Source organism: Aureobasidium namibiae (genome assembly GCF_000721765.1).
Source record: "Aureobasidium namibiae CBS 147.97 unplaced genomic scaffold scaffold_5, whole genome shotgun sequence".
In the NCBI taxonomy this organism is placed as follows: Eukaryota; Fungi; Ascomycota; class Dothideomycetes; order Dothideales; family Saccotheciaceae; genus Aureobasidium; species Aureobasidium namibiae.
Window position 1 is genome coordinate 880,493 of NW_013581204.1, and position 27,791 is coordinate 908,283.

Below are 27,791 nucleotides of genomic sequence, written 5' to 3' on the forward strand. Positions count from 1 at the left end.
TTCATTGACGTTTGTATTCGGCTATGCTAACCTGCACTCGTTCCGTGATTCCAGCATCGATATCGGTACGGCGGCGTGGGTATATTCGTTTCTCGGCGTGATCGTATACGGTAGGGTAATATTGGTGTATGGGCTCTTACTTGGAACGCAGTCTCAAGGGCCTAGAAGTGGAAAAATCAAGTATTAGTAAAAGTGATGTATGTCTTACTCACCTATCCGTCCAGCGGCGAGGATCGATTTGAGGTGGTTGGCAAGATGTTCATTGATCGCACTCGGTGCTTGTGGGTGCGCCACCAGTCACAGTGGTAGTCGAACGCTCAGTAGTGGTCACAGTTCTCGTAGTAGTGGTAGTGGTGGTCCAGCTCTGCATGGTTGATGAAGCAGGCTTTGTAGTTGTCTGAAGGGTCGAAGGCGCCTTCTTCGTGCTGGTAGTCATGGAGGCGGTGGCGGCAGCGTTGCACTGTCCACCCACCACACCGGCAGCACAAGCTTTGCACTGAGGAGCAGGGTTGACAGTAGTGATAGGATTGCATCCAGGCAGGGCAGCGAGCGGGCCATCGAGATCTTCAGGGAAGTTGTTAGTAGTAGTGCACTGAGCCCAATTCATACTCGTGTCAAAGGTTACGCCGGAGCAGTCGCCGACATCGTGAGAGTCACAGGCACTGGAGCCAGTGAGTAGGTTAGGCAGAACGCCTTCTTGCCAGCCGTTGAACTGCATACTTGTTAGCATTTGCTTGAATCGTAATCAGCGACGGACTTACAAAGTCGGCGTGGAAGCCGAAGCCGGTAGAATCTCCGTTGGACAACACAAACGAGTCGACCTCAAACTCTCCCTCAAGACTTGACAGATCGTAGTTGTTCTCCATAAAGATATGAGGAAGTCTGATAGGGTGAGTGCTAGGGCAAGCACCGTTTCTGATGTCCCCAACAGGATAGGCAACGTGCGAGTAGGGAGAGTTGAGGTTGAAGTCCTTGCCATTCCAGCAGTGAGGGAACTCGATAGCACCGTTGAAGTAAGGGTACTGTGAGCAAGACGTGACACCATTAGGAAAGCCACCTTGAGCACCTTGGTTCCACGAAGGAGTTTCGTGACAAATCCACTGAGTAACATCATCCATGTTGGTAGGAGTGTGTTCTTGCGCGGCACGGATGTAGGCGTTTCCAGCTGTCATGCGGAAGCCCTTGGGGAACTCGAAGGGCTCACGCATCTGGCCAGTGCCGGCATTGATGTAGTAGATCTGGTGACCATTGGTCTGGAGAGTTCGTAAGCAGTGTGATTGCCATGAGCAGACATGTGAATCTTACAGGAACTCTGAGGTAGGTGCCGTTATTGGCCTTGACGTAGAGTGTAGGGTGCCAGTAAGCACTCTTGTCTTCGATAATGGGGTTGCCATTGGCACGTCCGACACTCGAGCATGTCGACTTCTGGAGGGAATCGTAGTCTGAGTTTTGGTTGATGTTGCCAGCACCCATAAACTCGTGAGCATGCATACCAATGCCTCCGGGAGAGACAATGGGGTCAATACGGGAGACGACAGTATCCCTGCCATAGAGAACGAAGAACTGCGCAGAAGTACTTCCCGCAATCAACGCGAGAAGTGCAACAGTCGTGCTCTTCATCGTATGTAAGCGAAGCTGAATTTGACAAGATGATGAGATTCGAGAGATTTGAGAGAATCGTGAGATTGATGAGATCAGTAATAGGAAATATCTTTCTTAAGAAGAATTGCACAAGGCAGGTTAAAGAGGGAAGAAATGATTGAATTCAGCGTGACGATACTTGATATAAATTCAAGGAAGGGTCCGAGTGAACGTTGTGTTGGCTGGCTGTTCGTCGACGTTGGCCGTTGAGAGCACTCCCGGACAACAGCGGCCGAGTGACGACAAGCCATGCGACACACGATTTTCTATCCTGGTCGTCATGGAGAATATCTTCACTTTCGTAGGCAGTGCTAGACAAGGCAAATCCGGATCGATTCCCCGGGTGATGATGGCTTTTGCGACCGGTTGATACACCAATACTCTAGATTCAGGATGCCGGACACCCTGCATTCCCATATCTCGTTGATTAGCAGATAACTTTGTCCAGCTTGTCGGAATCAACAAGGAAAGAGAAAAGTGTTGTGTGTGGATTACCTCGGGGCATTTCGTAATTTTGACTTGGGAAGAATAAAGATAGACAAAACATTTTATGTGCAAATGGCGCCCACGTACCCAAGCTAACTAAAACATGATCCGTTGCAAAGAACGGACTCAACTATGCAACAAGGTGCAAAACGCCGCCGAATGCAAATGCTAACACCGTTCATGCTCTTCCTACAACTGTCCACTAAGGATGGCTTCTGTGGCGGAGCCAATGTACGCCCTCTTAGCATCGAGCGGCACACCGAATCGTCTCTCCAACTCGGACTTAACACTCTTCTTCGTAATTGTCATAAGGTCAGTCTTGGCCAAGATGTCACGGATCTCGGCGAGAATGGCATCGTCACTGGGAAGAGGCATGTCCGTCATCTCTACGGAGTTTGGGCTGTAACCACCAGTCATCAAACCCATCTCACTTGGTGCGAGACTGATGCGCGACTGGTTGCCGAAGGGACCTTGTGGCACACCCAATGTCGACATGGGGCGCGACGGTGGGTAATCGTAGACAGAGCCGCCCATACCAGGGTAGGCTGACTTGGTCGCATAAGACACGCCGGTAACGCCGGACATTGCGGAACGGGCGTCGTCATCACGAGAAGTCTGCGCTTCCCAGAGCTCGGCTTGGTAGTCTTCCCATCTCTTCTTCGGAATGCTGGCAGGGTCAAACTTGCCCTCGTCGGAAACGACAACCTGTTTACCCTTTTCTCCAGTAACGACACGAGTGTTACCCCACGAGAAATCGTCCATGTGCCAGAAAGAGTAGAGGGGAAGTGCCATGGAAAAGACAGGCGTAGCAATCAAGTAGATGATCATCCAACCGACCATCTCCCACTTGCGGCGGATAATGAAGACTAACGCTTGCATACCGTAAACGGCCACCAACATGATGATGGCAATGGTCGAGACACCAGTAGGATCCTGTCCAATGCGAACAAAAATGTACACCAGGTATCCGACCAAGACAGGCTGGATAACAGTTGAGAGCAGGTCAAGAATAACAACGAATCGCATACTGAAACAGCAGAAACCGCAAAGTTGAGACAGTGATGTAAGCTCGAAGAGGTTGTGAACAGTAGAGTTGATCCAACGACGACGTTGTGACATGAAGACGGTCCAGCTGTCGGGTGCGATAGTCCAGGCGTGAGCGCGCATGATAAACTTGGTCTTGTAAGAAGGGTGCCACTTCATCAGGAGTGTCGTCAGGTATCTGTCTTCTCCCAGGTGCAGCAAGTTCTTTGTGTGAAGGGTATCGACACGAATCTCGGCGTACATCTCGACAACTTCCTTAGAAACGAAGAGAGGCTTGCCGGACTGTGCGTCGCGAATGCGATACATAGAGAAACAACCTGGCAAACAAGTGACCGAGCCGAACAGCGATTCGAAAGCCTTGATCAAGTTGTGCGAAATGTAGTATTCGTACACTTGCATCATCGTAACAATGGAGTGCTTAGCATTGGTAAGAGCTGTTTCGCCACAAACACCGATGAGGCGTGTGTCATGGAGGAATGAGGCAACGAATCGTGTGGCTGAATCAGGAGCGACGACGGTATCTGCATCAATCTGCAGCAAAAATTCGTAGAACGTCGGGTTGACACCGATGATGTTTCGAATGTGGTGGTACATCTCGAGTTCCATGGGAGCCATTGGCAGGTTGTAGTGAATCCTGTTCAAGAATCTCATCAAGACCATTTGAGAATCACGCTTACCACGGTTACCAGGTCTTCCGACTTCAGCAGGTCTACCAATCTTGACAATGACCATGAATGGTACGATGTGACCTTGGACTTCGTACAGACCAGAGTAGATCTTGCCCATGTTGTGCTGCTTTTGACCCTCGCCCAAACTCTCGAAACTCAATGGTTCCGGGTCGACGGTTTCGGGGACACCGAGAATGTCGAGAACAATACGGGGAGTTGGACGGTCGTTGCCTTGACCAATAATCATACCGTCACAAACGATGAGCAGAAGTTTGCGTTTGTCGTCATACTTCATCCTGGCGGCGGAATCAATGGCACGACGCAGAGAATCTTCATCTTCAGTGTATGCTGGCACAGTGCAGATAATAAACTTGTCGAGGTTCTCTGGGACGTTCTTGCCACCGAATTGCAGTGCAGCAAGGAACTTGACACCGATGACCACGATCAAGAACATCGAAATTCCGAGCAACAGATAAGTGGCAAACAGACACTTGGTCGAGTTTCTGGTGTCAACGTCGGCCACGTAGAACAGATTGTCGAGACAGATTTGCATGCGGTTTTTGAGGTCCACGGTCATTCCAAGGTTGTTCCATTCGTCAGTCACATCCTGACCAGCATGTTGCTGCCAAAGATTGACCACACGCTGGTCCATGAAGTTCGAGTTGGGCGGAGTGTCAGGCACATCGTATCCGGCTGGGTACTTAGGAGCACGACCGCCGACGATGTACTCTGTGAAGTCGTAAATTCGTCCATTAAGAATGGCAATGGACTGTTGCTTCTTGCCCTGTTTCTTGACATAGCTGGAAGTGTAACCGACAGCACCCTTTCTGTAATTCTGGTTTAGGAACTTCATCTGCTGCGCAAACCAGTCTGGACGGGAATCGTTGGTGGCCCAGCGGAAGTCGTGGTATACGGCATGAGCATCGGTACCGCTAACAGCCGAAGCTTGACCGGTGTAGTTGGTGCTCTTGTAGTTGAGTTGGACAGCAGGATCGATGCCATTCTCGTCCGTACCAGGACAGAGAGCGGATACTTGAACAGGAAAGAGGTTGGTCGCGTCAGTGCCAGCGTACTTCTCCAGAGCAGATGTCGGAACGATGTTAGGGTAATGAATCGACTCGAAGTTGCCAAGATTGAAGACAACACCACGGATGGCGATGTAAGAAGAGTGACCGTCTTTACCGTTGTGGTCTTGCAACTCGGCGGCCGAGAAGACGTGTTGTGTCGGACAAATGAGCGCAGGGAAACCAATCATGAGGAACAAGAAACTGCCACAAGCAAGCCAGATCATGAAGTTGATGGCTACCTTTTCTCTCCAGGCCATACGGATGTCAGGACGAGGCATGCGACCAATGATGCGAACGAACACATCGGGAATCCACCATGTGAAGAGGTAGACAAGGAACACCCATCTTTTACGAGCACCTGTGACGGGTATCTCCTCGATTGCTGCCACCTTGGCCTCATTGCCCTTCTCTGCGAGTTGCGAGCGTGTTTCCAGATTCTGGAACATATCACCTCCATGGAAGGCTGATGCACCGGCTTCGGATTTGGCGTCGAGGTCGCGGCTTCCGAAGTAACCCGCTACTTTGTCGTCGTGATAGAAGGCACCAGGGGAAGGAGTTACGGCACCAAGGAGGTTGAGATTGGAGTCGTTGCGACCATTACGAGCGTGATCAGGAGACAGCATACCCTCCTGCTCTCCATAAGTCATCTGCTCGTGCATGCCAGCAGGAGCTACGTCGAGATCACTGACTCGGGCGATCTGGCGCCAGCAGCGCTCGCTAAGGAAGACACCAGTGCTGCCAACTCTTGCTTCATTGCCAGGCCAGATCTTCTCGTCCAGAATCATTTCTGCCTTTTCCTTGTCGGTACCCACAACGGAAACATCGCCCTCAGCGACACCCAAGAATTCACTGAATGGCATGAAGACACTGAAATCAGCGTTGCGTAGACGCTGACTGATCTCTGCGATACCAAGTGTTTGCATCTGGGTGCGGACACATTTGCTGTCAAACTGATTGGCAATTCTGCGATCGTTGGGTTTCAGGCAGAACACAAAGTATGGGTTGGTGCGAGGGTCCGATAGAGATTTGGAGATATTGTCCAGGGAAGACAGGAACTGAGCAGCGGCACCTTGTTGCTGTTCCGGCTCACCTCCTTTGCCAGTGCGAGAAGTGCTTCTCTTGCCATTGTCGCTGTCCTGTCTCGTGGTACCGAGTCTTGCAGGGCGCTCACCAGTGCGCTTGGCCATGCTAGGCATTCTTGAAGGCTTGGAGGCGACCGAGGCTTGCATAACTGCTGAGCGATCTTTGGGATGGACGACCTTGCTCAAAGCTTCCTGACCAAAAAGATCACTGACGAATTGGTTCGAAGACGTGTTGATCAGGTTCATGAGATCACCGGAAATGATCTCGCCGTTGGCTTCGAGGAGGTTCTCCACAGGGTAGTCAACCTCGCCAGCGTAATGTCTGACGGTGAATGCAGCATTGGCATTACGGGTAGCAAAGTTGTTTCCGGGAAGAGTCTGAGTAGCGGCGCCAGCCTCAATTGCAGGGTTCTTACCCTCGAAACGTCTCCTGACGCTCTCGAGGAACTGCTGATCAGTCTTGCCACGACGCATCTGATCGTCCAGGATACTCAAAAGGCCGTTACCGGATTTCAGCAGACCCTTGACAGCATCGGTGTTGTCGAAGTAGCTGGTTGCAGGCACGCTGACTTCTTCAGTCTCGAGAAGATCAGCCTTGCGCTCGAAGAAGCTCTGCAGACAGAAGTTGTAGAGAGATTCTGATGCTGCGTTGTTCAGTAGTTGGTCCAGTACGGATCCTGTAGAAGAAGATTGTGCGAAGCCTGGGAAGTCAACAATGGAAATAGTGTTGGCAACGGCCTCTTCTGCCGAGCAGATCTTCTGGTTAATACGCTCGATGGTGTATGCGACAAAAAGCGAGTACAAGGTGCGTGCGAGCTCATCAGCGTTGTCTCGAGCACCCTTGGGATCCAGCATGACTGTAACGCGCTCGCGGTGCAGCTTCTTTGTGCGGTATCCCAGACTCTCTTCTAGTTGTCTCTCGGAAACACCGAGGAAAGCTGCTACGATGTGAAGAGTTTCTCTGTTCTTGACCGAAGTAACGTCCTCGCCACCCTCGTGCGAGTAGCCACCACTGTCATCGGCCGATGGTGTAGTGGACTGAGTCGTCACAAATTCGAGCTGACCAATGTGCAGGATACAAGCAAGCATCTCGCACATATGAGCAATCTCGTCACGAGGGAACTCTAATTTGCGTAGAGCCGTCTTGAAGTGCTGGAATCCTTCGGCGTCGTTGATGCCAACCTTGAGCTGACTAGGGTGTCCCAGGTATCTCCATCTCTTTGCGCCGCCATTACCAAGCGAGTGTCTGTTGGTAGCAGGACCTGCCTGATCAAGACCGAGATGCTCCTTCTCTTGCGGGCTGGTACCGGCCAGGAGGTAGTAGAGAACGTGGAAGTTACGCTCGCCAGGAGGGATAGTGGCGACTCTGCTGCGCTCGAGACGATGGTCGAGTAGCTTTCCACCGACAAGGGTCGGGTGCAGACTGGAGGATGTGTCGTATTGAAGTTCGAAAAAGAGACCGGCTTTGGAGGCGGTGGGAGTGGTGACAGACTTTGTGGTGGTCAGAGTGTCGAAAACAAAGGCGGCGTAGGACAGCTTGTTGGACAGTGGCGTCGATGTGTAGGTCAATAGGGCAGAGAGAACGTGCGAGCGCAGGGTCGTCTTGCCTGAGCCGGTTTCACCGCTGTGTACTGGTTAGAGAAGAACGTGGGCATTTGTGTCACAAGCACGGAAGGACACATACAGAAAGACAACGGCCTGGTTCTCCTGTCTGGCCCCCAGTCGAGTCCACGCTCTTGAAGCCAGATCCTCAGCAGCGCCCATAGCGCTGCCTTCTTTTGAGCCATCCGGGCCCTTGGCCGAAGACGTGTATGTGTTGAGGGCGATGATGGCGTGTGATGACAACTGGGCGGTGGGCAGCGAGACGTGGAACCTGCTGGCCAGGTGTGCTGTCAGGTGGCTGTCATCTTGAAGATGAGCAGGGAGCGCAGGCAGTGAAGCCTGAGCGTGAGCAGGAACAGCCATATTGGCCTGGTGCTGCTTTACTCTTGTGTTGCTGGCAGACCGGTCGACAAAATATCAACCGACCCCCTTGAACGAAAGATTAGCACACGGAAGAGACCGTGGGGCGATGGGTAAAGCGATTGACGTCGGGCTGTGATAGAACAACAAGAGCCCTAGAGTAGTGTACTGCAGAAAATCACACACGAGACAGAGAGGATAGAATATGAAAGCCTCTCGGGGTGAGAGAGAAGGCCAAAGCTAAAGCCAACCTATCGGATTGTATTTTGGGAAACCACTGACCCGTCGCGCCTTCCGTTTCAGCCCTAGATAATTTCGAGCACAACACCTTAAGAGATCTCAAAGCACCATCAGACCTGCGTCCTGTTTGATCTTGAGTTTCTGTTTCTGCATCGCATTTGACGACCTTTGAATGATACCACTGATACTCGGCTTCATTTTGAAAAATCCGTACAAAGCCATCCTGAGAACCATCTTGTTACTACATGGTAAAAATACGGGCGCGGGGCGAGCTAATCACCATGCTCGAAACTCTAACCCAACCACTTAAGGGGGCGCGGGCGGCGGGCGGCGCTTTTGTTCCTTTCGCTCATCGGTTTCTTGCCGAAGAAACGCGTGTCAAACGGATGTTATCCCAACTCGAACTTTTCGGCACACCCATCCTCTATGACGAGATATCCTGCACCTAGAATTATCTTGCGGATAGCGAGGGACGCGAAAGACATCCCGATCAACTCGATGTAAAGCATTTCACCCATGGGGGCCCATCTTGGCGGGTCCACCTCCTGAATCTTGAATCTCGAATCTCGCCGAGAATGAAACAAATGTTTCGTGCATTGAGATGCTTCCCTGGTGCCCGATCAACCAGTGTTCCACCAGAGTGACGGTCGCGCTCGAATGATGTGTGGTGCTTGCAAGCAGAGCAGGTGATGGACGCTCAACGGAGGCGGCTCGGATGAGTGAGGCTCATAGATCTTTTGCATAAAGGGTCACAACAAAGTCGCGAAGGCGAACTTGTCCAAAAATAGATACAGTATGGCCCGTACTCGGGTGTAGTCCGTGTAGTGTCGTAAACATCAACAGTGTACCTAATAGCAATATCCACACTCGACTCGACAAAATCAGACCAGCAGAATCCGGAATCTGAGCGATGAGCAGGGAGGAGTATCCATAGTGAGACAATGATTGGTGAGGCTGGGATAGTCGGGGTCTTGAGATGAGATATTGCAGCAAGAAGGCTTGAAACGAATGGTTGTGTTAGGGTAGCGCACATACCAGCCTTCCGCTTGCCGCACTCCCTTAGTGTCTGAACTGAACTTCTGAAGCCTCTCTCTCTCTCTCGTATCGCATATTCACTTCACGTCTTTTTTATCCTTGGACTGTGTCGTTCTGTGCCTTTTACTTTGCATTCGACATTCGCTTGTACGACGTAGCCAGAACCTCGATTGTTGCCGCAGCCCGTCTCTCCACCCCCTCAAAAACAGAGGATTGCTGGTTTTCTGCTTACCCACGAGATCAACTCCTCGTTGCCACAACCTCAGCACTCGCTACACCACATAATCAACACAGAGGCCACGCCTCAGCCCCCATTCTCACCATGGCGGGCCCTGGTAGCCGCCTGTCGGTCTATTCGACCCATTCAAATGTCCCTCGACCGGCCCAACCATCCGCCCAACTTTCAACCACAACTCTGCTCAACAGCCTCCACTCTGTTTGGAATAACAGCCAGCCATATGCGCTCGAATCGAGTACCAGTCTCGTCGTCAACACATGGGTCACCAGCATGATGGTCGGCCCTGATGGGAGGCAAGGAGGCACAGTAGATGCCGAATTGGGTCGACGCGCCTGGGAACACGCCAGGAGAAGAGCCGAGGACGGATGTGTTGTCTTGGGGTGAGTCCACTTGACAGTAGGCTTCAGATGTACGACTCGCTAACATATACGACAGCTCTCTCCATGAGTCCACACCTTCGCTCCTCATCCCCTTTCTCTCTTCGCTACCTGTTGCAGTACCTGCAAGTCTGTACACTGCTCTGAACGCCATACGCCCCTTCCTCCATTCCGTTACACCGCGCAATCCCTCGGCAGCACAGCACAGCGGTCTGGCCGCCGTGCTCAACCTCAATCTCGAGGGCGAGCTGACGGGCGCTTCACTGAGTCTGTCTTCTTCTGGAATCAACGTCACCAAAGGCCTGACCGATGTGCCTGCCGAGATTGGCTACCGCGCATTCGATGTCTTCTACTACTTGCTCTCGAGCGCCTCGCCTGCCGAGAAGGAGTTTTTGAGCCTTCAAGAACCAAAGGCCTATGCCCTGCTAAAAAAGACCGACACCTATACCCCTCCTTTATACCTCCCCACGGCCGACGATGCGGCCGCCGCCGACGACTTCCGCGCCTCGCTGAAGGAGATTGGTATCAAGGGAGCTGCCCTCAGAAACATGCTCTCTGTTGTAGCTGCCATCCTCAAGCTTGGCGAGACTATGGGTTTCCTGGTCGATGAAGACGTACTCGAAAACGTTTGCGAAGAGGTGGCTGATCTGCTTGATCTGGACACTGCCGTCTTGACCAAGAAGTGCGATACTATGGAACGTCAGACCTTGATGGCCGCCATCTACGAAGCTCTAGTTGACTGGCTCATTGCCCGTGCCAATGAAGCCATTCGTATGGAGGTCCGCAATGGCGGTCTTGTAAGCTCATCCAACGGAAGTGACACAGAGAACTCTGGAGGTATCATGACCCCACCTCCTGGCGAGGAGGGTGCAGACACTGTCAATCTGACAATCCTCGAACTACCGAGCGCCACTCTGGGCAAGGCAATGGCTCTGCGTACTGTCTTTGATGATTCGACGGGCATCAACCTCGAGATGAAAGAGGATGGAGTGCCTTCGTATCACGTCGGTTCTTCCATTGTTCGGGAGATGACTGACGCCGTCAACGACAATGCAGCAGAACTCGAACTTACCGATTCTGTGGCTGCCAGAGAGCGTGAGGAAGTACTCGATCGTCGTGAGGCCCTCCTCGAGAAGGTAGGCGTTGAGACTGAAGCAGACAGCTTCTTGAGACGTCTCTTGTACCCAATAGAAGGTGAGGGTGTTCAGCTCGGAAAGACTGGTCGTTTCAGCCTCATGAACCTCTTGGGAAGCAGTCGTGTCTGGTTCCAGCTCGCCCTTCATCCTACTGACGAGTCCCCGGCATCCTTGGCAAATCACTCACCGACCAGCTTCCCATGGTCTGCAGGATCTGTTTCCAGCCAGATTCGTTCTTGGAGACTTCCTGAGTGGGCGAACCACCGTAACAAGAAGCTCGATTACACTGCTGATTTCGACATCAATGAGTTCCAGGAGCGTTATGCGCGTCTTGGCTGCCAGCTTGGCCGTGACGGTGTCGAGAGTTGGGTCATGGAGCGTGGTTGGAGCAATGGAGAAGTCGTCATTGGCCACGAGCGAATCTGGATCCGCGAAGCGCCTTGGTGGGAAGCCGAGAGTATGCTCGACCTCAAGCCCATGGATCCATCAATGGACGCTGCTGGACCTTTCGGTGGCCAGTACCAAGTCTCCACTCCTATGGTTGAGGACGGTTTCTATCAACAGCCTTACCACGACAACCCTAGCAACCCTTTCCTCAGCCGTAACCAAAGCTTCGCCAGTAGAAGTCAACTCGGAGCCAAGTCCATTGCACCTTCAAAAGCACCAACTATGCAAGGTCGTCCGGGAGACTACGGTCTCGGTCCCAAGGGTGATGACAAGCATGGCGAAGTGACATACTATGGAGACGAGGAAGATGGCGATGCCAAGGTCATCGTCGAGGTACCCATCACTTTCAGTCGCAAAGTCTGGGTCTGGGCCGTGTGGGCTCTGACTTTCTACATCCCCTCTCCCGCTCTCCGTTACATCGGTCGCATGAAGAGAAGTGATGTCCGTCAAGCATGGAGAGAAAAGTTCGCCCTGATGATCATAATTTTCATCATCAACGCTACCGTCGTCTTCTACATTGTCGCATTCGGCCGTCTACTTTGCCCAAACATGGACAAAGCCTGGAACGCGAAAGAGGTCAGCTACCATGCAGCATCCAACGACTACTATGTCAGTTTCCGCGGACATGTGTATGATCTTACCAAGTTCCACAAGATCCAGCACAGTGATGGTGTTACGCAAACCACTGTTGCCAACATGGAACCGTTCGGAGGCACCGATGTCAGTGAATTCATCGTTCCTCCGATCAGTGTTGCTTGTTACGGCCTTGTAGGACCCGATTCTACCATCTCACTCACAGCCAACGACACCACCTTCACCCAAGAATATCCCACGGCAGTACATGCCTCAGGTCCCATCGCTGCTCCAGACAAGGATTCGGCCCTCAACAACATCAACTGGTACGCCGATACATTCTTGCCCAAGATGAAAGAGTACTACAAGGGTGATCTGGTGGTCAAGACCAACAAGGTCAGAAGCGACGGACAAGACAACAACCATTATTGGTTCACTCTCGGCAACAAACTCTACGACATGACCGATTACTTCAACACTCTCAACCTCATGAACAATCTTGCAACATACAAGTTCTTCCCAGACGAGTTCTCTGCAATAGTTCAGAGCAATGCTGGTCAAGATATCAAGTCCGAGTTCGACAAGAAAATCACCAACGTAACCGAGCATTCCGCCATCACCCAATGTTTGGACAACATGTTCTACAGTGGCAAGCTCGATTTCAGAGATTCTGCTCGTTGCCAGGTGAACAACTACATCCTGTTGGTTTTCACCATTATCCTCTGTACCGTGATTGTGGTCAAGTTCTTGGCTGCTTTGCAGTTCGGTTCCAAGCCGCGTCCCGCTCCGCAAGATAAGTTTGTCATCTGCCAGGTTCCTGCCTATACCGAGGGTGAGGACCATCTCAGAAAGGGTCTCGACTCGCTCACGTCTCTGGCATACGACAATAAGAGAAAGCTCATCTGTGTCATCTGCGACGGCATGATTGTCGGAGGTGGTAACGACCGACCAACTCCTAAGATCGTCCTGGATATCCTCGGCGTTGATCCCAAGATTGATCCTCCTGCTCTTCCATTCAAGTCCATCGGCTCCGGTGCCGAGCAGTTGAACTATGGAAAGGTCTACTCTGGTCTCTACGAGTTCGAAGGCAATGTCGTCCCTTACATTGTTGTCGTCAAGTGCGGTAAAGAGTCAGAACAGGTCAAGGCCAAGCCCGGTAACCGTGGTAAGCGTGATTCTCAAATTCTGCTCATGAGCTTCCTCAACAGGGTTCACCACCGTGCTCCCATGTCGCCCCTCGAGTTGGAAATGTTCCATCAAATCAACAATGTCATCGGCGTGGACCCTGAGCTCTATGAGTACCTTCTCATGGTCGATGCCGATACTCTGGTCAAAGAAGACGCTCTTACTCGCCTGGTTGCTGCTTGTACAAACGACTCCAAGATCGCCGGTATCTGTGGTGAGACCAGTCTGGAGAACGAAGAGCAGTCTTGGACCACCATGATTCAGGTCTACGAGTACTACATTTCCCATCACTTGTCAAAGGCTTTCGAGAGTTTGTTCGGCAGTGTCACCTGTCTTCCCGGATGGTAAGCCATATGCAATCTCAACTCTGTGTCGCTCAGTACTAACACTTCACAGTTTCACCATGTACCGTCTTCGAACAGCAGACAAGGGCAAGCCTCTTATCATCGCTGACGCCGTCATCGAGGAATACAGTGATTGCAACGTTGACACTTTGCACAAGAAGAACTTGTTGTCTCTTGGTGAAGATCGTTGGTTGACAACCTTGATGACCAAGAACTTCCCTCAGATGTCCTTCAAGTTCATTCCCGACGCATATGCTCAAACCGCCGCCCCCGAGACATGGAGTATTCTTCTTTCTCAAAGACGTCGCTGGATCAACTCGACCATTCACAATTTGGCCGAACTCATGCTGATCAAGGACATGTGTGGCTTCTGTTGTTTCTCCATGCGCTTCGTCGTGTTCATCGATCTGTTCGGTACAGTCATCCTTCCAGCCACCGTCGTCTACCTTGTCTATCTTATCATCACCGCATCGACTGGTGGCCAGTTCCCACTTATCTCGATCATCATGTTGGCCGGTGTGTACGGTCTGCAAGCTATCATCTTCATTGCCAAGAGACAATGGCAACACATTGGTTGGATGATTTGCTACTTGGCTGCCTATCCTCTTTACTCTTTCGTCTTGCCCGTCTACTCTTTTTGGAAGCAGGATGATTTCTCATGGGGTAACACCCGTGTTGTCATCGGCGAGACTGGTACTAAACAAGTCATTGCCACGGAGATTGAAGAGTTTGATCCCCGTAGTATTCCCTTACAACGCTGGGATGATTACGCTTTCCGAAACCAACTTCCTGGCCGTCGTGGTCTGGTTGTCCAGGAGAAGGATGGATTCTCACCTTTCCAGGATAACGGAGCTTACGAAATGGATGACATCCGCTCTGTCTACTCTTCAGTTCACCCGGCCTCGACCATTCTCACTGGCCTTCCCAACAACAACATGTCCTACCGCCCACCTACTCAATCGCCTGGCCCATATAACGCATACAACCGCATGTCTAGTTACTCACGCTTCACCGACGTCATGCCCGGCGCTAACGAGAACCAACGTCTCATGTCCATGGGCAATATGAGCGACGCCGCCCCAGGTCTCCCTCGCAACTATAGCGGCCAATATTTATCTTCCCAACCCGACTTGCTTTCACCCAAGCTATCACCTCCTCCCTCGGCTGGCTTCCCTCCTCGTTCCCGCAGCCCGCTTTCTCAGCCTACATCACGTCCTGCCAGTACTTTCGGCCTTCCTGGCTTCCAAACTCAGGGTGTCAGCGATGGTCAAATCGTTGATGCTGTCAGAGATTGCTTGAGAGAGGTCGACCTGGACAATGTGACGAAGAAGCAATTGAAGGTGCTCACGGAGCAACGATTGCAAGTGCAACTGGATCCTCAGAAGCGAGCCTTCTTGGATCAACAAATTGATTTCGAGCTGGCGAACATGTAAGAATGGAAAAAGGTAGAAGGAGGGAGAAAGAAAGCTTTTGCATCATATCGGAGTCTGGGCATAACATTTGGAGTTGCGCGGATCTTGTTTACTTGTCAATCATCTGAGAACCTTGTCGCTTTAGTACAAAATCTGTCTATAGCGCATGTCAATGTCTATCATTGATATTTTCTACTACCGTGATCCATGAGTCTTGGAAAGGAGTTGACTCGCCCTCTCTATGACATAGATAATATCAGGTAGTTGTCAGGCGAGAGCCGTATAAGTCATGCAATATCGCGGGTCCCGGAAGACTGCTTGCGTAATCCTTCAAAATGTCTCTGTCACACGATCCTCTACCCAAAATCCTACAAGATCACACAGCCTTTCTTTGCATGTTGATTGCTCACATATTTTTCTCGAGGAGTTTAATTCGGAGACATAGGCTACTACTAGGTTTGGGGCTCTGCCAAGAAAGTTATGGTTGTACTCAGAAGGAAGCCTATACAGACGATAAACTCGACTGCCGAGTAAGCTGGGGGCAGTTCGACGCGCGGTCTCGAGAGGAGTTGTTGAGCAGCGCAAGGGGAACGGTTACAGAGCAAAACTCAGGGTCTGTCCATACAGCTTCGGAAGAGCGCTATGTTCGACAAAGACTTTACATTGTTCGCTAAGTATACGAAGTTCCAAGTTTCTCGAATTCTTCCAACTCAATGCCAACTTCCAAGAGCGCCGAGACATTCGCATGAGCGGCGCCGGTGGGCGATCCGTTCTTGTCCGTTTGCGAAGACGTCAGTCCTCTCGAAAGGTCTAGTGAGGGGACGCAGGTGCGTAACTGAGATCGCGAAAGCAGGAAAACAGCTACCAGGGTGCTTCCTTCGTCGCCGTCTATGGCTCAGGTAGTAACCGATTCTTTCTGTTCCTTTACCTCTTACTTCTTCCCTTGAGCAAGACTCGGGAATCGTTGCGTGCTATTTCTTTGCATTTATATATACACTTGCCTTCAATCCTCACAACTCAAGGGCTGGACCCCTCGCACCTTGACGGTCGCGCTTTGGCAACTCGATGACGGTACAGGATGAAGACCTCGAACGGCGCCGGTACAAGGCGCCGTACAGCACACACCGACCCATACCGACCATCCAAAAGTATCAACAAGAGAAGGAGAAGCGCCAGGAAAACGCTAAAGGTGGTGCCCCACCACCGAAAGGACACGAAGATGAGAAGGAAGATCGAGACAGCGCGAACCGGTACCTCTACTCGAGAGAGCACAGCAATGCCGGCTCCGACAACTCGGATCTCGACAATCCGGCGCACGAGAAAAAGGACCATTCGCATCGGTTCAAGAAGAAGCTTGTTGGCGGCGGTGCACATGATGCTGCAGACTTGATGCACGACACGTCCGAGGCTCCTGTTCAAGACCAAGATCCAAAGACGCGACGCAAGGCTATAGGCAAGAGCAAGCGGAAAGGCGAGCGCGCCTACCGAGAGGTCACCGATCCAGTCACCCATCTTCCTGTCCGCATTCACGACTTGCAACCTGGAGACCTGAAAAGAGTACCCGAGAACCTAGGGCCACCAGGCTCCGAGACTAGGTCGGCGACTGGTCTAGCCAACAAGAGGAAGAGTCAGGATATATTGGCAGATGAGACACAAGAGATTGGAAGACACCATGCTGCCTTGGAGAACCTCTTCCCCCCACCAGACTTTGACGAGATCAGGAACCGCATGAACAAGATACAAAAGCTGGGGATAGCAATAGGTGTGGTCGCTGTCTTTGTCGCCATTGGCCTCTACAAAACTATCGGTGCATTCTTTTTCGATCGCAACGACGCACATGCTGGCGTCTCGTGGAGCTTCCTTTGGCCATACCTCTCAAGCGGGTTTGCCACCATCATGCTCGTTGTCCTTACGGTTGCTGTCATGTTCTGGATTCACAAATGGACTGATAGACAAGTTCACAGGCTATGGGAGGAAGAGATCTGGCACGCCGACAAGCACTCCGCAAAGAGTCAAGATGGCAAGGAGGAAACCACCCAATGGCTCAACAACATGTTGACCTCGCTTTGGCCGCTCGTCAACCCCGACCTTTTCATCTCCCTGGCCGACACGGTCGAAGACGTCATGCAGGCCTCGCTTCCGTCAATCGTCCGCATGGTCAGCATCGAGGATATCGGCCAGGGCAGTGAGTCAATGCGTATTCTGGGTGTCAGATGGCTTCCCACCGGTGCTGCTGCACGGTCGGTTGGTGCCGATGGCAAGCTCAGCCCTGAAGCTCAAGACAGCCACAACGACCGCAATGTGCCCGGCGAGTGGCAGGTCGACGAGAATGCATCACCTAATCAGAACCAGGATTTGGACCAGGCTCAGGGTACCAAAAAGTCAAACAGTCAGGAGGAGGCAGACGACAAACAGATTGCCGAAGGCATGGAGGCCGAGGAAGGTGACTTCATCAACCTTGAAGTTGCCTTCGCTTACAGAACTCGGTCTACCTCGAAGAAGTTCAAGGACAGAGCAAAGCACGCTCACTTGTACATCTCGTTCTACCTTCCTGGAAACATCAAAATTCCGGTATACGTTGATTTGAGAGGCTTTGTCGGTATCATGCGCTGCAGGCTGCAGCTGACACCAGATCCCCCGTTCTTCGCCTTGTGTACCTTTACTCTTCTTGGCCAGCCCAATGTTGATGTGGCGTGCACTCCGTTGACGAGAAAAGGCCTGAACATCATGAATCTGCCGGTCATATCGCATTTCGTCCAGACCGCTGTTGATGCCGCAGTGGCTGAATACGTCGCACCCAAGAGCATGACCATCAATCTCCAAGACATGATTGCTGGCGAGGACTTCAAGAAAGACACTAGAGCAAAGGGTGTCATAGTGGTCAAGGTCAAGCGTGCTTTCGACTTCAAGGAAGGAGATCCTGCTATTCCGTTGGTTAGAGAAGGCTCGGCCGATCCATATGTAACGGTGGGCTGGGCCAAATTCGTCAAGCCACTATGGTCAACTCGTGTTATTCTATCCGAGATGAACCCTCATTGGGATGAAACTGCATTTATCCTGGTCACCGCCGACGAATTGGACGTGGATGAAAGACTTCGTGTACAGCTCTGGGACTCCGATCGCTTCACTGCAGATGACGATCTTGGACGTATAGAGATGGATTTGAAAGAACTAATCCACAACAAAGAGACGAGGGGCAAAATGTCCGATCGAATTGATGGTTTCAAGGCTCTACATGCTGGCGAAGGTCTTCCGGGCAAACTTGAATGGAGTGTTGGCTATTTCCCAAAGGCCCACATTATTGAGGAGCAACTCAAACGCCAGACAGAGCGACCGGAGATTCGCTCGCGAGATGCGCTGGAGAAAATGGTTGAAGAGTCAGCTGGACGTAAACTCCGTGAAGCCAAAAAGGATGAGAGCAGAGAAACCGAACAGCTCAAGCTACAGCAATACAAGGAGGTGGAAGATGCGATGATCATCTCTGCACCACCTCTTCACGATTATCCCAGCGGCATACTGGCCATTCAGATTCACGAAGCTACCGGACTGGAAGTACGTGCTCATCACAATGCCGCGCGTTATAACGATGATCCGGAGCCGAGTGGAATCGAAGAACAGGGCGATGAACTTCCGTCCTGCTACTGCAATATCGTTCTCAACCACCAAAAGATCTACCGCACACGTGTCAAGCCCAAGAACGCAAAGCCATTCTTCAATGCAGGCACTGAGCGCTTCATTCGCGATTGGAGGACTGCAGAGGTTTATGTGGTCGTACGAGACGCTCGTGTACATGAAGATGATCCTGTCATGGGCATTGTGCGTCTGCCGCTGATCGATATCATGAAGAAACGCTCGCAAGTCAACGGCACCTATCCTTTGTACGGCGGCGTAGGCTACGGCCGCATTCGAGTCAGCATGGTCTTCCGCTCCGTAGAGAGTCAGCTGCCAAAGGAATTGCTGGGATGGGATTGGGGCACCCTCGTCGTTGATCCTCGTATCACTTCCGGCTCAAACTTCCCTTCCGACCTCCAAGGCTGTCGTATTAAGATCCAAACAGCCATCAGTGTTGCCCATATGAAAGCACACAAAGACGAAAACGCATGGGCAAGCCGCCACAACAATGGTGTCCACCTAGGTGTCCGCCGCCGCTACGCCAGCTGCCTGATCATCCAGTTCCGCAAAGACACTGCTCTACGCGATAAGACGGCCGCTTTCGCTGTCCTCTGGCTCTGCGACATTCCTGACAACGAACAGATATCTCTGACTCTACCTGTGTGGAAGGGCGACCTCAAACGCGCGACAACATGCAAACTCGAGTCCTACGGTGACAAGGTCGGCGAACTAAACCTCAAGCTCAAGTTCTGCAGAGGGTTAAGCAGATACCACAAAAAGGTCGCCAAGCACGACAAACACCTCAGCGATGTCTTTGAAGTCGTCGAAACCGCAAGATTCCAAATGACGAATAGCGAGCAAAACGACCCAGGCGCTGTCAAAAACAAAAACATGTCATCAACAAAACAATCAGATGCAACAGGAGCCAACAAAGGCAGTTGCCCCCACGCCGAAGGCGACAGCTCAAACGACGAATCCGACGACTCTTCCTCATCCTCTGGCTCTGACTCTGACTCCTCAACCTCCACCGAATCGCCCAACAAACTCTCTCGCATCAAAAAGAGACTGTCCCACCACCGCCACTCGAGTATCTCTAAACTGACCACTGGCACCTACGACGATAAAAACGAGCGCAATACCAGTGGAAGCAGAAATGTAGTTGATAGCTATCAAGAGTATCGCGAGCATAGCAAACAGATCAACCGCAGGCATAGAGGTGTGATGCAATTCAAAAGCGCGAGGACCATGTGGTGGATGAAGCATAAAGCTGAGCATTTACAAGATCGCATCAGTGGGATTTTTGAGCATCATGAGAGGACTACGGGTATCGAGAGTGAGGCATAATGATTTAGTGATAGTAGAGGGTTCATCATAAAAGTTAGCGCAGCAGAAGAGCACGAGAGAGGTTTTCTAATATATAATCAATCTACAACGAGAACCTACAAGTGGCTCAGATTCAACCATAGCTTTGACCGATCACTTGTTCCATTGACACCAACCACTGAAGCACATCAAACATTTAGGAATATGAATATGCAATTCTATCACCGCGGAGAATGGCAGAACGGGAATTCGGTGCTTGTTCCCGGAGTCCGCTCCGCCTAAATTAGATCTAGAACAACTGTTTTTCAATACCGAAGTAATGCCGCATCGAGGTCCTACAATTTTTGTTTATGTGGACCTGAGAGACACAGGGGAGTTTGAAATATATGCAGACACTTCGCGGTGCCCTGAATCGCTGCTATACACGTTCATCTTCATTCCCAGGGCGTCGGTGGCGCACTAATCTTCAGACAATGGTCGCTCCTTCTGTTTCTTCTGTGCATACGACGCTGGCGGACATTTTCCTTAGCAGGATTCCAGAGACCGAGCGCGCTTCTGCTGTTAGGGATCTTGCTTCCAATATCGACAACAATACTCTTGAACTTGTTGCTGCGTTGGCCGACAGATGTCCAGATGAAGAGGCGAATGTTCATCTTAATGAGTTCTTGATCAGGTCGATTGAGCAGGATGATGCTGCTTCTGCTGCAGCACTCTGTGTCGAATATCCTCGGATCCGAAATGCTTTGTTGCACTGGACGGATCGTGAACTTCATATTTGCTTCTCGCAGCTCCTGCGTCAACCCAAGAATGCAGAATTTGTGGTTCCCGTCGACAAGGTCTTGATCGTGGATCCTTTTGTGTCACATTACGATCCGGAGCTTGGACGTGATCGTCAATTGGATGAGCTTGTCAAGACGACTGTCCTATACTTGAGCTTTGCCAAACAGCTATTCAGAAGCCCGATTGTCGACAAAACTTTTGTTGTCTCGAGTCCGATTGTATGTGCTCTGTTTGGCCTCCTTGCGTCGTCCAATACAGACGTTGCAGCTGCGGCCAAGGATACTACTCTCGCTTTCCTGGCTTCCTTCAGAGCTGGCACGTTTACTTTTTCACACTACAAGACGGATCCGGATGAGCTCGATAGGCATCTTTGGCGATGCATCAGGAATCTTCTTGACTTCAGCGAGAAGAGTTCATACAAAACCACTGCCTATACCATCTGGTTGAGATGGCTGGACCTGGACAGCCATGGCTACTCGCGCCAAGTGGCTCTGCAAAAGGATCCTTACTGGAAATACTTGCTGGGTACCCTGGGTCAATCATCTCAGGGAGACACCGAGCAAAGGAAGATTTGTCTCCATGTTCTCAAGAAGTCCATCTCTATCTCCCGCAACAACATTCGCGCGAACGACATGGAGCTGACTCTGGATCAAGAAGATAAGCTAGGTGAGCGATATTGGAGCTTTCTCTCCGTCTTGTGTTCAACCGACGTATACCACATCCGACGATACGATATTGCACAAGTACCCCAAGCTAGATAGAAAGCTAACATGGCACTAGGCTCCATGGTCACCGAATCACAGTACGCAAGATTTTGCACTGTTTACGAAACAATCGTCATCGGCAGATATCTCAATCAGGCACTGGAGTGCGTACAGGATCTGGACCATCTTGCTTCCGCAGAAACCATGGTTCAGAAATCATGGCTCTTTGCTCTCCTCGAATCGGCGCTCTCCCCAGTGACTCAAGACAGCATGCGTAAGACGCTAGGAAACTGGCTTATGAGCACCGACATCAGGTTGTTCAGTCACGCTGAAGACTTCGCGACGTTGTTGCAAAAGTCCTTCCTTCCTTGGGCTACTCAAGGTCCGCTATTCACTGGAAGCGTTCAAGGCAAGACGAGAGACATGAGATGTGCTCATGGAACAAGACTATCGAACTTCCTGGAAAGACTTCTGCAAGCCCACCTCAGCCGCGACGATGCCTACTCCAGAAAGTGTATTGTTAATGCTGTTTTAACGTATCTGGACGCCAACAAGAACAAGGTTGTTCCTGTTGCTGTGATCTATCTCCTTCATGGACTCGTGAAGGGTCTACAAGGAGAGGCTACGGCTTGTATGGAAGGTGAGGCATTGGAGTTGATTCTTAGCATGTCAAGAATCACTGGCTACCCCGAGGTTGCGCGTGATGCTATGCTCGTACAGTGTTACAAGCTCTCACAATTGATCAGTCAGGATGCTGAGACATACGGCGAGAGCGGAACAGAGAAACTGACAGCGTCTGACGCGAAGCTCGAAGTCCTGTCCAAACAGATCGAAGCCTTCAAGATTAGTGCACCCTCACGATTCGAGTCGGACGAGAAGAGGTCTGTCAGATGGCAATCACTCGACGCGTTTCTGGATGAGCTTGACAGCTCGAAGCACACTAGCGTCCAAGGTACTGGCCTGTTGATGGCATGCGAATCACTGGTCTCGATCTTGGACAAAGCTGGTAACGCCACTCTGGATGCTCAGAAGCTGGATCGCGCTTTCGATGCTGTCTGGAATGAGGTTGAGAGACAAGATTATCCCAGAGATGTCATCATGTTCCTCCCCCGTCTGGCGCTACACCCAGGATGCGTCAGTCGTTGTCTTGAGGATGATACTCTGTGCGCCACTATCTTGGAGATATTCACTCAACTCCAGCGTTTGATGAAAGGCAGAATTTACATGTGGACGCCCATCATGAAAGCTTACAGAACAGCTATGATCAGCTGTCCTGCTGCTGCAGAGAAGTTTGGCATGGACGAGTTTATCATCCAGACTGCAAATAACCTTCCTGCTGCTAGACTCGAGTTTAAGCTGGAAGCTGCAGCCGTCCAGCTATTGACAGAGGACGGAGACATCCACCGCAGCTACAGCGACTACTATGGAGAGTACGAAGAGGTTGGCCATGCCGCCTTCTTCGATCTTGTCAACCGTCTCCACAACGTTGACTCTTCGATGGTCGGTGAGATCTACGATCGTCTGCTCAAACCATGGACGAAACAAAGACCACCTGTCCCCATTGTGACTCGCTGGAAGACCACTACTCAGCTCCAAGTCTTGCTCATGCTCTCAGAACAGTGTCTCCAACTTATCTCCGCCAGGGAAGCGGAAGACCAGCTTAGAGTGTTATTGAGAGTGGTTGCTATCGAGCCCCTTCCGAGATACCGCTTCCTGCTCGAGTGGATCATTGCTCGCGTTATCCTCAACCACCCCTCCACTGGCGAGCTGGTACTGGATGCGCTGTCGTCGAAAGACCACCATTCCAATCCCAAGTATCTCGGTACTCTCGTTAAAATCGCCTTGATGATCGCCTGTCAAGACAACTGCTCTCGAGACTTTGCAGCAAGAGTGGCTTATCGTCTCGTGGCCCTTGCATCCAGTGCAAAAATCATCATCCGTCATGAAGCACAGTGGTCATTCCCAATCCTATGGGATTATGCTGACAGCAGAGGATGGACCGAGATCCAATCCAACCCTGCTTGTGCCGCATTGAACGACTACATCCGCAGTCTGGAGAGGTTCTCGGAACCACCACCGGCTAGAGAGCTTGAACGTCTTGACCCCTCTGCGGATAACACACTCACAAACTTGCTTCAAGGCAAGTATCTCCGCGTCGAGCCGCCGGGTGAAGAGGCTGTCGCAGCTGGAGATTTCCAGCGTCTATGGGGAAAAGACACAACGACGAAGTCTTTCTCTGAAGCACTTCCATTGGGCTTTCAACCCTCTACCTCACCCCAAAGCAGCGCTCTTCCCGCTCAAGCAACACAAGAGCAATCCAAAGAATCGGCCCGCACAGAAGCCTTCGCCGCCCTCCAAACAAAAGGAACAGCATACCTCTCCACCGACCTCTCCTCTGACTCTTCCTCTTCCACCAGCACAACACGTCCCACCTCTCTCATAGTCGTCGGCTCTCTAGTCGACAACGCATACAACCTCGGCGGCCTCTCGCGCATCTCTGAAATCTTCGGCGCAGAAGCAATGTACATCCAATCACCCCAATCCGTGCTCGGCAATAAAGATTTCATCTCTGTAGCCGTGGCATCCCAAAATCACCTTCCCATCCACGATTTGCACTCTGACAACCTCTCTGCCTTTCTGACTGGAAAGAAAACGGAAGGCTATACAGTAGTGGGTGTGGAGCAAACTGATCGCAGTGTGCTTTTGGGATCTGAAGCGTGCAAATTGCCCGAAAAGACACTGTTGGTTATGGGAAGAGAGAAGGAAGGTGTGCCTGCTCATGTGTTGGGCGAATGCGATTTGTTGGTTGAGATTCCGCAGAGGGGAGTCACTAGAAGTATGAACGTGCAGACGGCGTGTGGAGTGGTGCTTTTTGAATACGCTAGACAGCATCAAGGATAGATGAGATGAGCACGCATAGGTATAGATGAGATTTTTCAATTTCTGTTCGATTGTGCCTTTTAAAGACAAAGACCTTAAAAAAGCAAATCCCTCTCTGCAATCGTCTTCCTCTGCCGAAACCGATCTATTAAGAGGCGCGCGCAAACGTATATGCTTCGAACACATCAACCGCTGAGAGCACATTCGCGAATCAAAGCTTCTTCCATCCGTGCTTACCCATCGTCCGCTGAGAGCATAGCTGCTCAATCAACCTGTACCTGCCATCTCCGGAACCGTCTGCACCGCCTTCCACGACCGCAAACTCAAACTTTGTGGTCGATCACCTGGGTTCCTCGATGGGGAATGCGCAGAGTGAACTCCTTGTGAGTTTCCGAGGTATGGCGGGGGGGATGGAGAGCACGGGTTGTTTTCTTGTTTTTTGTGAGCGCAAGTAGGGTGATTTTGTGGGTGGTGGGGCTTGAGGTAGGTGTAGAAGAAGTGAGAGATGATGGGGGTTTTGTGGGAGATTGCTTGGGTGTCTGCGGTATTGGTTTGATTGATGCGATGACGGTGCCGCTGTGGTTTTGCGTGGATTGGTGTGGGGGTTGTGCTGAGGTATGGTGTTTGAAGGCAAGGTCCTTGTCGCATGAGCTTGGTCGTTCTTGTTTGATGACGACGGTGGACCCATCTGTATCTGAGTACTCGGAGTCTGTCAGTGGATCAAAGGTATGCTTTGCTCTATCCTTCTCGTCGTCATTGTTGGACTCAACAATCCCTTCTCGCATGAAAGCATGATCGTCGTTGAAAGGAAACTCGGCAATCCCAGTCACCCCCGTCGCATTACTTGGATCCCTTGCAAATTCCCTGCGATGGTCACACTTGTACCTCAAAATTCGGAAACTTTTGGAGGATAAGATAAACACCGGTAAAGTACTCATGACTCCTATCCAAACCTCGTTGCTCAATATCGAATACATCGCTCCAAGACTGCCAAGAAGTTTACCACTGTATGTTTGCCACAAATGTTTTCTTCTGCAGAGTTGTAGTAGCGGCCACGAGCGATTCCTCGAGAGGAGGGAAAGGCTTTGTACCATATACTTTCGTTTGCGGAGTTGTAGCCCAGCGGCAAAAAGTCTTTGAGCCAGATGAACGGGTAGTGCTGCACGAAGGCCAGGGGGAGTAGTTCGCTGGCGTGGAGTCTGGGGCCGTGGATTTGGAGGAGGAGGGATAGTTTTGAGCGGACGGAGGGGGAGGGTGTCCAGTTGTGGAGGGTGCAGAGATTGTTGAAGTTTGCGCGGTGGCTTCTTTTTACGGGGGACACAAAGTTGATAGGTGAGTGGATAACTGATCGATCTGGGCAAAGTAATTGGTGACCTTCCGGATCTGAAGTAAGATGGTAGAGATTTGATGTAAGAGTGGAGTGAGCGCGCGGACTTTCTGGAAGGTCTGAGTGGAGTCTGGATTGAGGTGACGGAAGCAACGAGCATCAAGCTTCCAGCAGAGACAAGCATTGTGTAGAGGTCGTCGATGGAATACTGGAAGTGAACCGTTGTTGCTGGTGATGGAAGCGTAGAGATTTGCTGCTGAAATGAAGCGTTTTCTGTATTGAAGACAAAGTATGGTGAAAGAGAAGTTATAACCAACTCTGCGAGTATCGCTTCGTTCTTCAAACATTAGTATCGTACAAAGCTGTCTTACTGTGTATATCATACAACACCATCCCTAGTCTAGATCGTCCTGGAAGTCTCCAGTTTCGCCCCGTAGAGCCCTGTCGAACTTGCGTTGCAACAGGGTCTTCTGTTTCTCTGCTATACTAGCGCCTCTGTCCTGCATCCTTTGCAAAACATCCCAACATCTATCATCTGCTCTTCCCGCCAAGGCAAACGCCAGAAACTCGGCTGTGCGTGGTCTGGGCATGAGGCCCAGTTCCTCCATCTCGTCAAAGTAGCGGTATGCGTGATCGAATTTCTTGTCTTGGACGCAAATGACAATCAGACGATCGTAAACAAGGCTGTCGGGACGAACACCAATTGCCAGCATCTCCGAAACGAGGAACATTGCCAAGTCAAAGGCCTTCTCAGCAGCAGGTTTTGCCGCGCCGCGGAGGAGGATGTTGAAGGTATCGAGGGTGCTGTAAGCGCGACTGCGACGGACGGGTTTTCCGTGTTTGTCCACAGCAAGGCGTTCAAAGAGATGCATGTGCTTGTATGCAACTAGAGCTTGCTCAAGCTGGTTTGTCTCGACGTAACCTTCCATCAGCACATTCAGGGCTGCGATGGGGATTTCTCGGCCGCTTTCATGAAGAGAGGTTATGATGTCGAAGGCGGTTGTGCAGTCAGAAGGATGTTTGACAAGGTGCGCGAGGATCGGCCTTGTAGACGAAGCGGTCGGGACAATCTTCAGATCAGCCATGATGGAAAGGACGGTAAATGCTGCGCGCAAGTCGGGTGGTGAGGCAGACATATAGGTGGCCAGGAGTTGATCATAGTGGATTTGTTTGAAGGTGGTGCTGCGTTTTCCTAGGACGTGGAAAACGGAGGTTGCGAGAGCAGCGTCTCCTTTGCGAGCAGCTGTGGTCAGCACATTCAGACAAGTTCCTGATGAAGGGTTCAGATAGCCTGGAATGACTTGGCTGTTCCAAATGTAGACGGCACTCTCATAGTGGAAGAAAGCAGCGCCGCGGTCGAGCATGTGAGCCCAGAGATTTCGATTGATGAGCCAGTCATTAGCAGCGATTCGATCCTTGACTATATTCAAAGCTGCATCAAACTCGTTTGTTTCAATCAGGGTGTACAAGGCAAGATCGTAGAGCCAGCCTTGAATAGGCACATTGTCCTTTCGCATGTCGTCGAGGTGGGCGAGACCCAATTCGAGTTGGGCTTCGCGGAACAAGGCAGCACCAACCCAGTGATAACCTTCTGTATTCAGCTGAAACCATTGGCGGCGCATGTACTGTAAGACGTCGATGCGCAGCAAATAGTCCATGTGAACACTCAGCACACGCAGTACGTCGTGACAGATCTGGACATTCATTTGTAGTCCTTCGTCGTCCATTTCAGTCAGCAGACCAGCGACCCTTCTTGAGGAGCCTTCCCAGGGATGGACATTGGCGAGAATGGAGATGGAATACAGGCGAAGGTTGGGAGTCTCACGGCGATCGCGCACCAGGTATTCGACCATCTGCATTGCCTCTCGGCTGTCGCCTCTTGCTGCAGCGGCGTGAGCCAGCTCATACAAGTCTGGTGTGCTGTACCTGAGATAATCTCTCTTTCTGGGGGCGGTCTGCTGGGGCCGCATTGTTGTGCTTCGGTCGTATGTGAAGTTCTTGGATTGGGTTTCAGCATCGAGCGGAGCCCAGGCCCTCATGACGGGCAGGCCACTCTGCTGCAACTCGGGTGGCACATCGATAGTTCCTTTGAAGCCGCCGGGGGCAGTGATGGTAGAGTTGTGGCGTCTGGTTATTGGACGCGTTATTCGGGGAGCGGCGGATTGTAGCGCTGGTCGGCCATGGCGGAGCAGGACGTTATGGCCAGTCAGGAATGGTGTGGAGTTGTA

At 51.4% G+C, this 27,791-nt stretch overlaps 6 protein-coding genes across 6 annotated transcripts; 3 read left to right on the forward strand and 3 right to left on the reverse strand.

Annotated features, from left to right (window-relative positions):
• Window positions 1–409: 409 nt before the first annotated feature.
• Window positions 410–1,599, reverse strand: M436DRAFT_17968 (uncharacterized protein; the record flags this gene model as incomplete). Its single annotated transcript, XM_013573396.1, has 3 exons — window positions 410–712; window positions 762–1,253; window positions 1,306–1,599. Coding segments are annotated over 3 exons (1,089 nt in total), but the record flags the coding sequence as incomplete, so codon positions are not given.
• A 717-nt stretch (window positions 1,600–2,316) lies between these two features.
• On the reverse strand, window positions 2,317–7,953 carry M436DRAFT_43057 (CHS5 chitin synthase, class V; the record flags this gene model as incomplete). Its single annotated transcript, XM_013573626.1, has 2 exons — window positions 2,317–7,612; window positions 7,673–7,953. The coding sequence occupies 2 exons, from the start codon at window positions 7,951–7,953 to the stop codon at window positions 2,317–2,319; spliced, it is 5,577 nt and encodes a 1,858-aa protein (XP_013429080.1).
• Window positions 7,954–9,547: 1,594 nt separating this feature from the next.
• Window positions 9,548–14,958, forward strand: M436DRAFT_62425 (chitin synthase protein; the record flags this gene model as incomplete). Its single annotated transcript, XM_013573727.1, has 3 exons — window positions 9,548–9,843; window positions 9,899–13,525; window positions 13,578–14,958. 3 exons carry the CDS (start codon window positions 9,548–9,550, stop codon window positions 14,956–14,958), a joined length of 5,304 nt encoding a protein of 1,767 aa, XP_013429181.1.
• Window positions 14,959–16,002: 1,044 nt separating this feature from the next.
• Window positions 16,003–19,893, forward strand: M436DRAFT_42837 (uncharacterized protein; the record flags this gene model as incomplete). The annotated part of the gene is made up of 4 exons (XM_013573580.1): window positions 16,003–17,249; window positions 17,328–19,442; window positions 19,512–19,616; window positions 19,692–19,893. 4 exons carry the CDS (start codon window positions 16,003–16,005, stop codon window positions 19,891–19,893), a joined length of 3,669 nt encoding a protein of 1,222 aa, XP_013429034.1.
• Window positions 19,894–21,020: 1,127 nt separating this feature from the next.
• M436DRAFT_42409 (uncharacterized protein) lies at window positions 21,021–24,257 on the forward strand (the record flags this gene model as incomplete). The annotated part of the gene is made up of 3 exons (XM_013573501.1): window positions 21,021–21,318; window positions 21,433–22,241; window positions 22,278–24,257. Coding segments are annotated over 3 exons (3,087 nt in total), but the record flags the coding sequence as incomplete, so codon positions are not given.
• Window positions 24,258–25,958: 1,701 nt separating this feature from the next.
• On the reverse strand, window positions 25,959–27,533 carry M436DRAFT_42537 (uncharacterized protein; the record flags this gene model as incomplete). The annotated part of the gene is made up of 1 exon (XM_013573524.1): window positions 25,959–27,533. The coding sequence occupies one exon, from the start codon at window positions 27,531–27,533 to the stop codon at window positions 25,959–25,961; it is 1,575 nt and encodes a 524-aa protein (XP_013428978.1).
• Window positions 27,534–27,791: the final 258 nt, after the last annotated feature.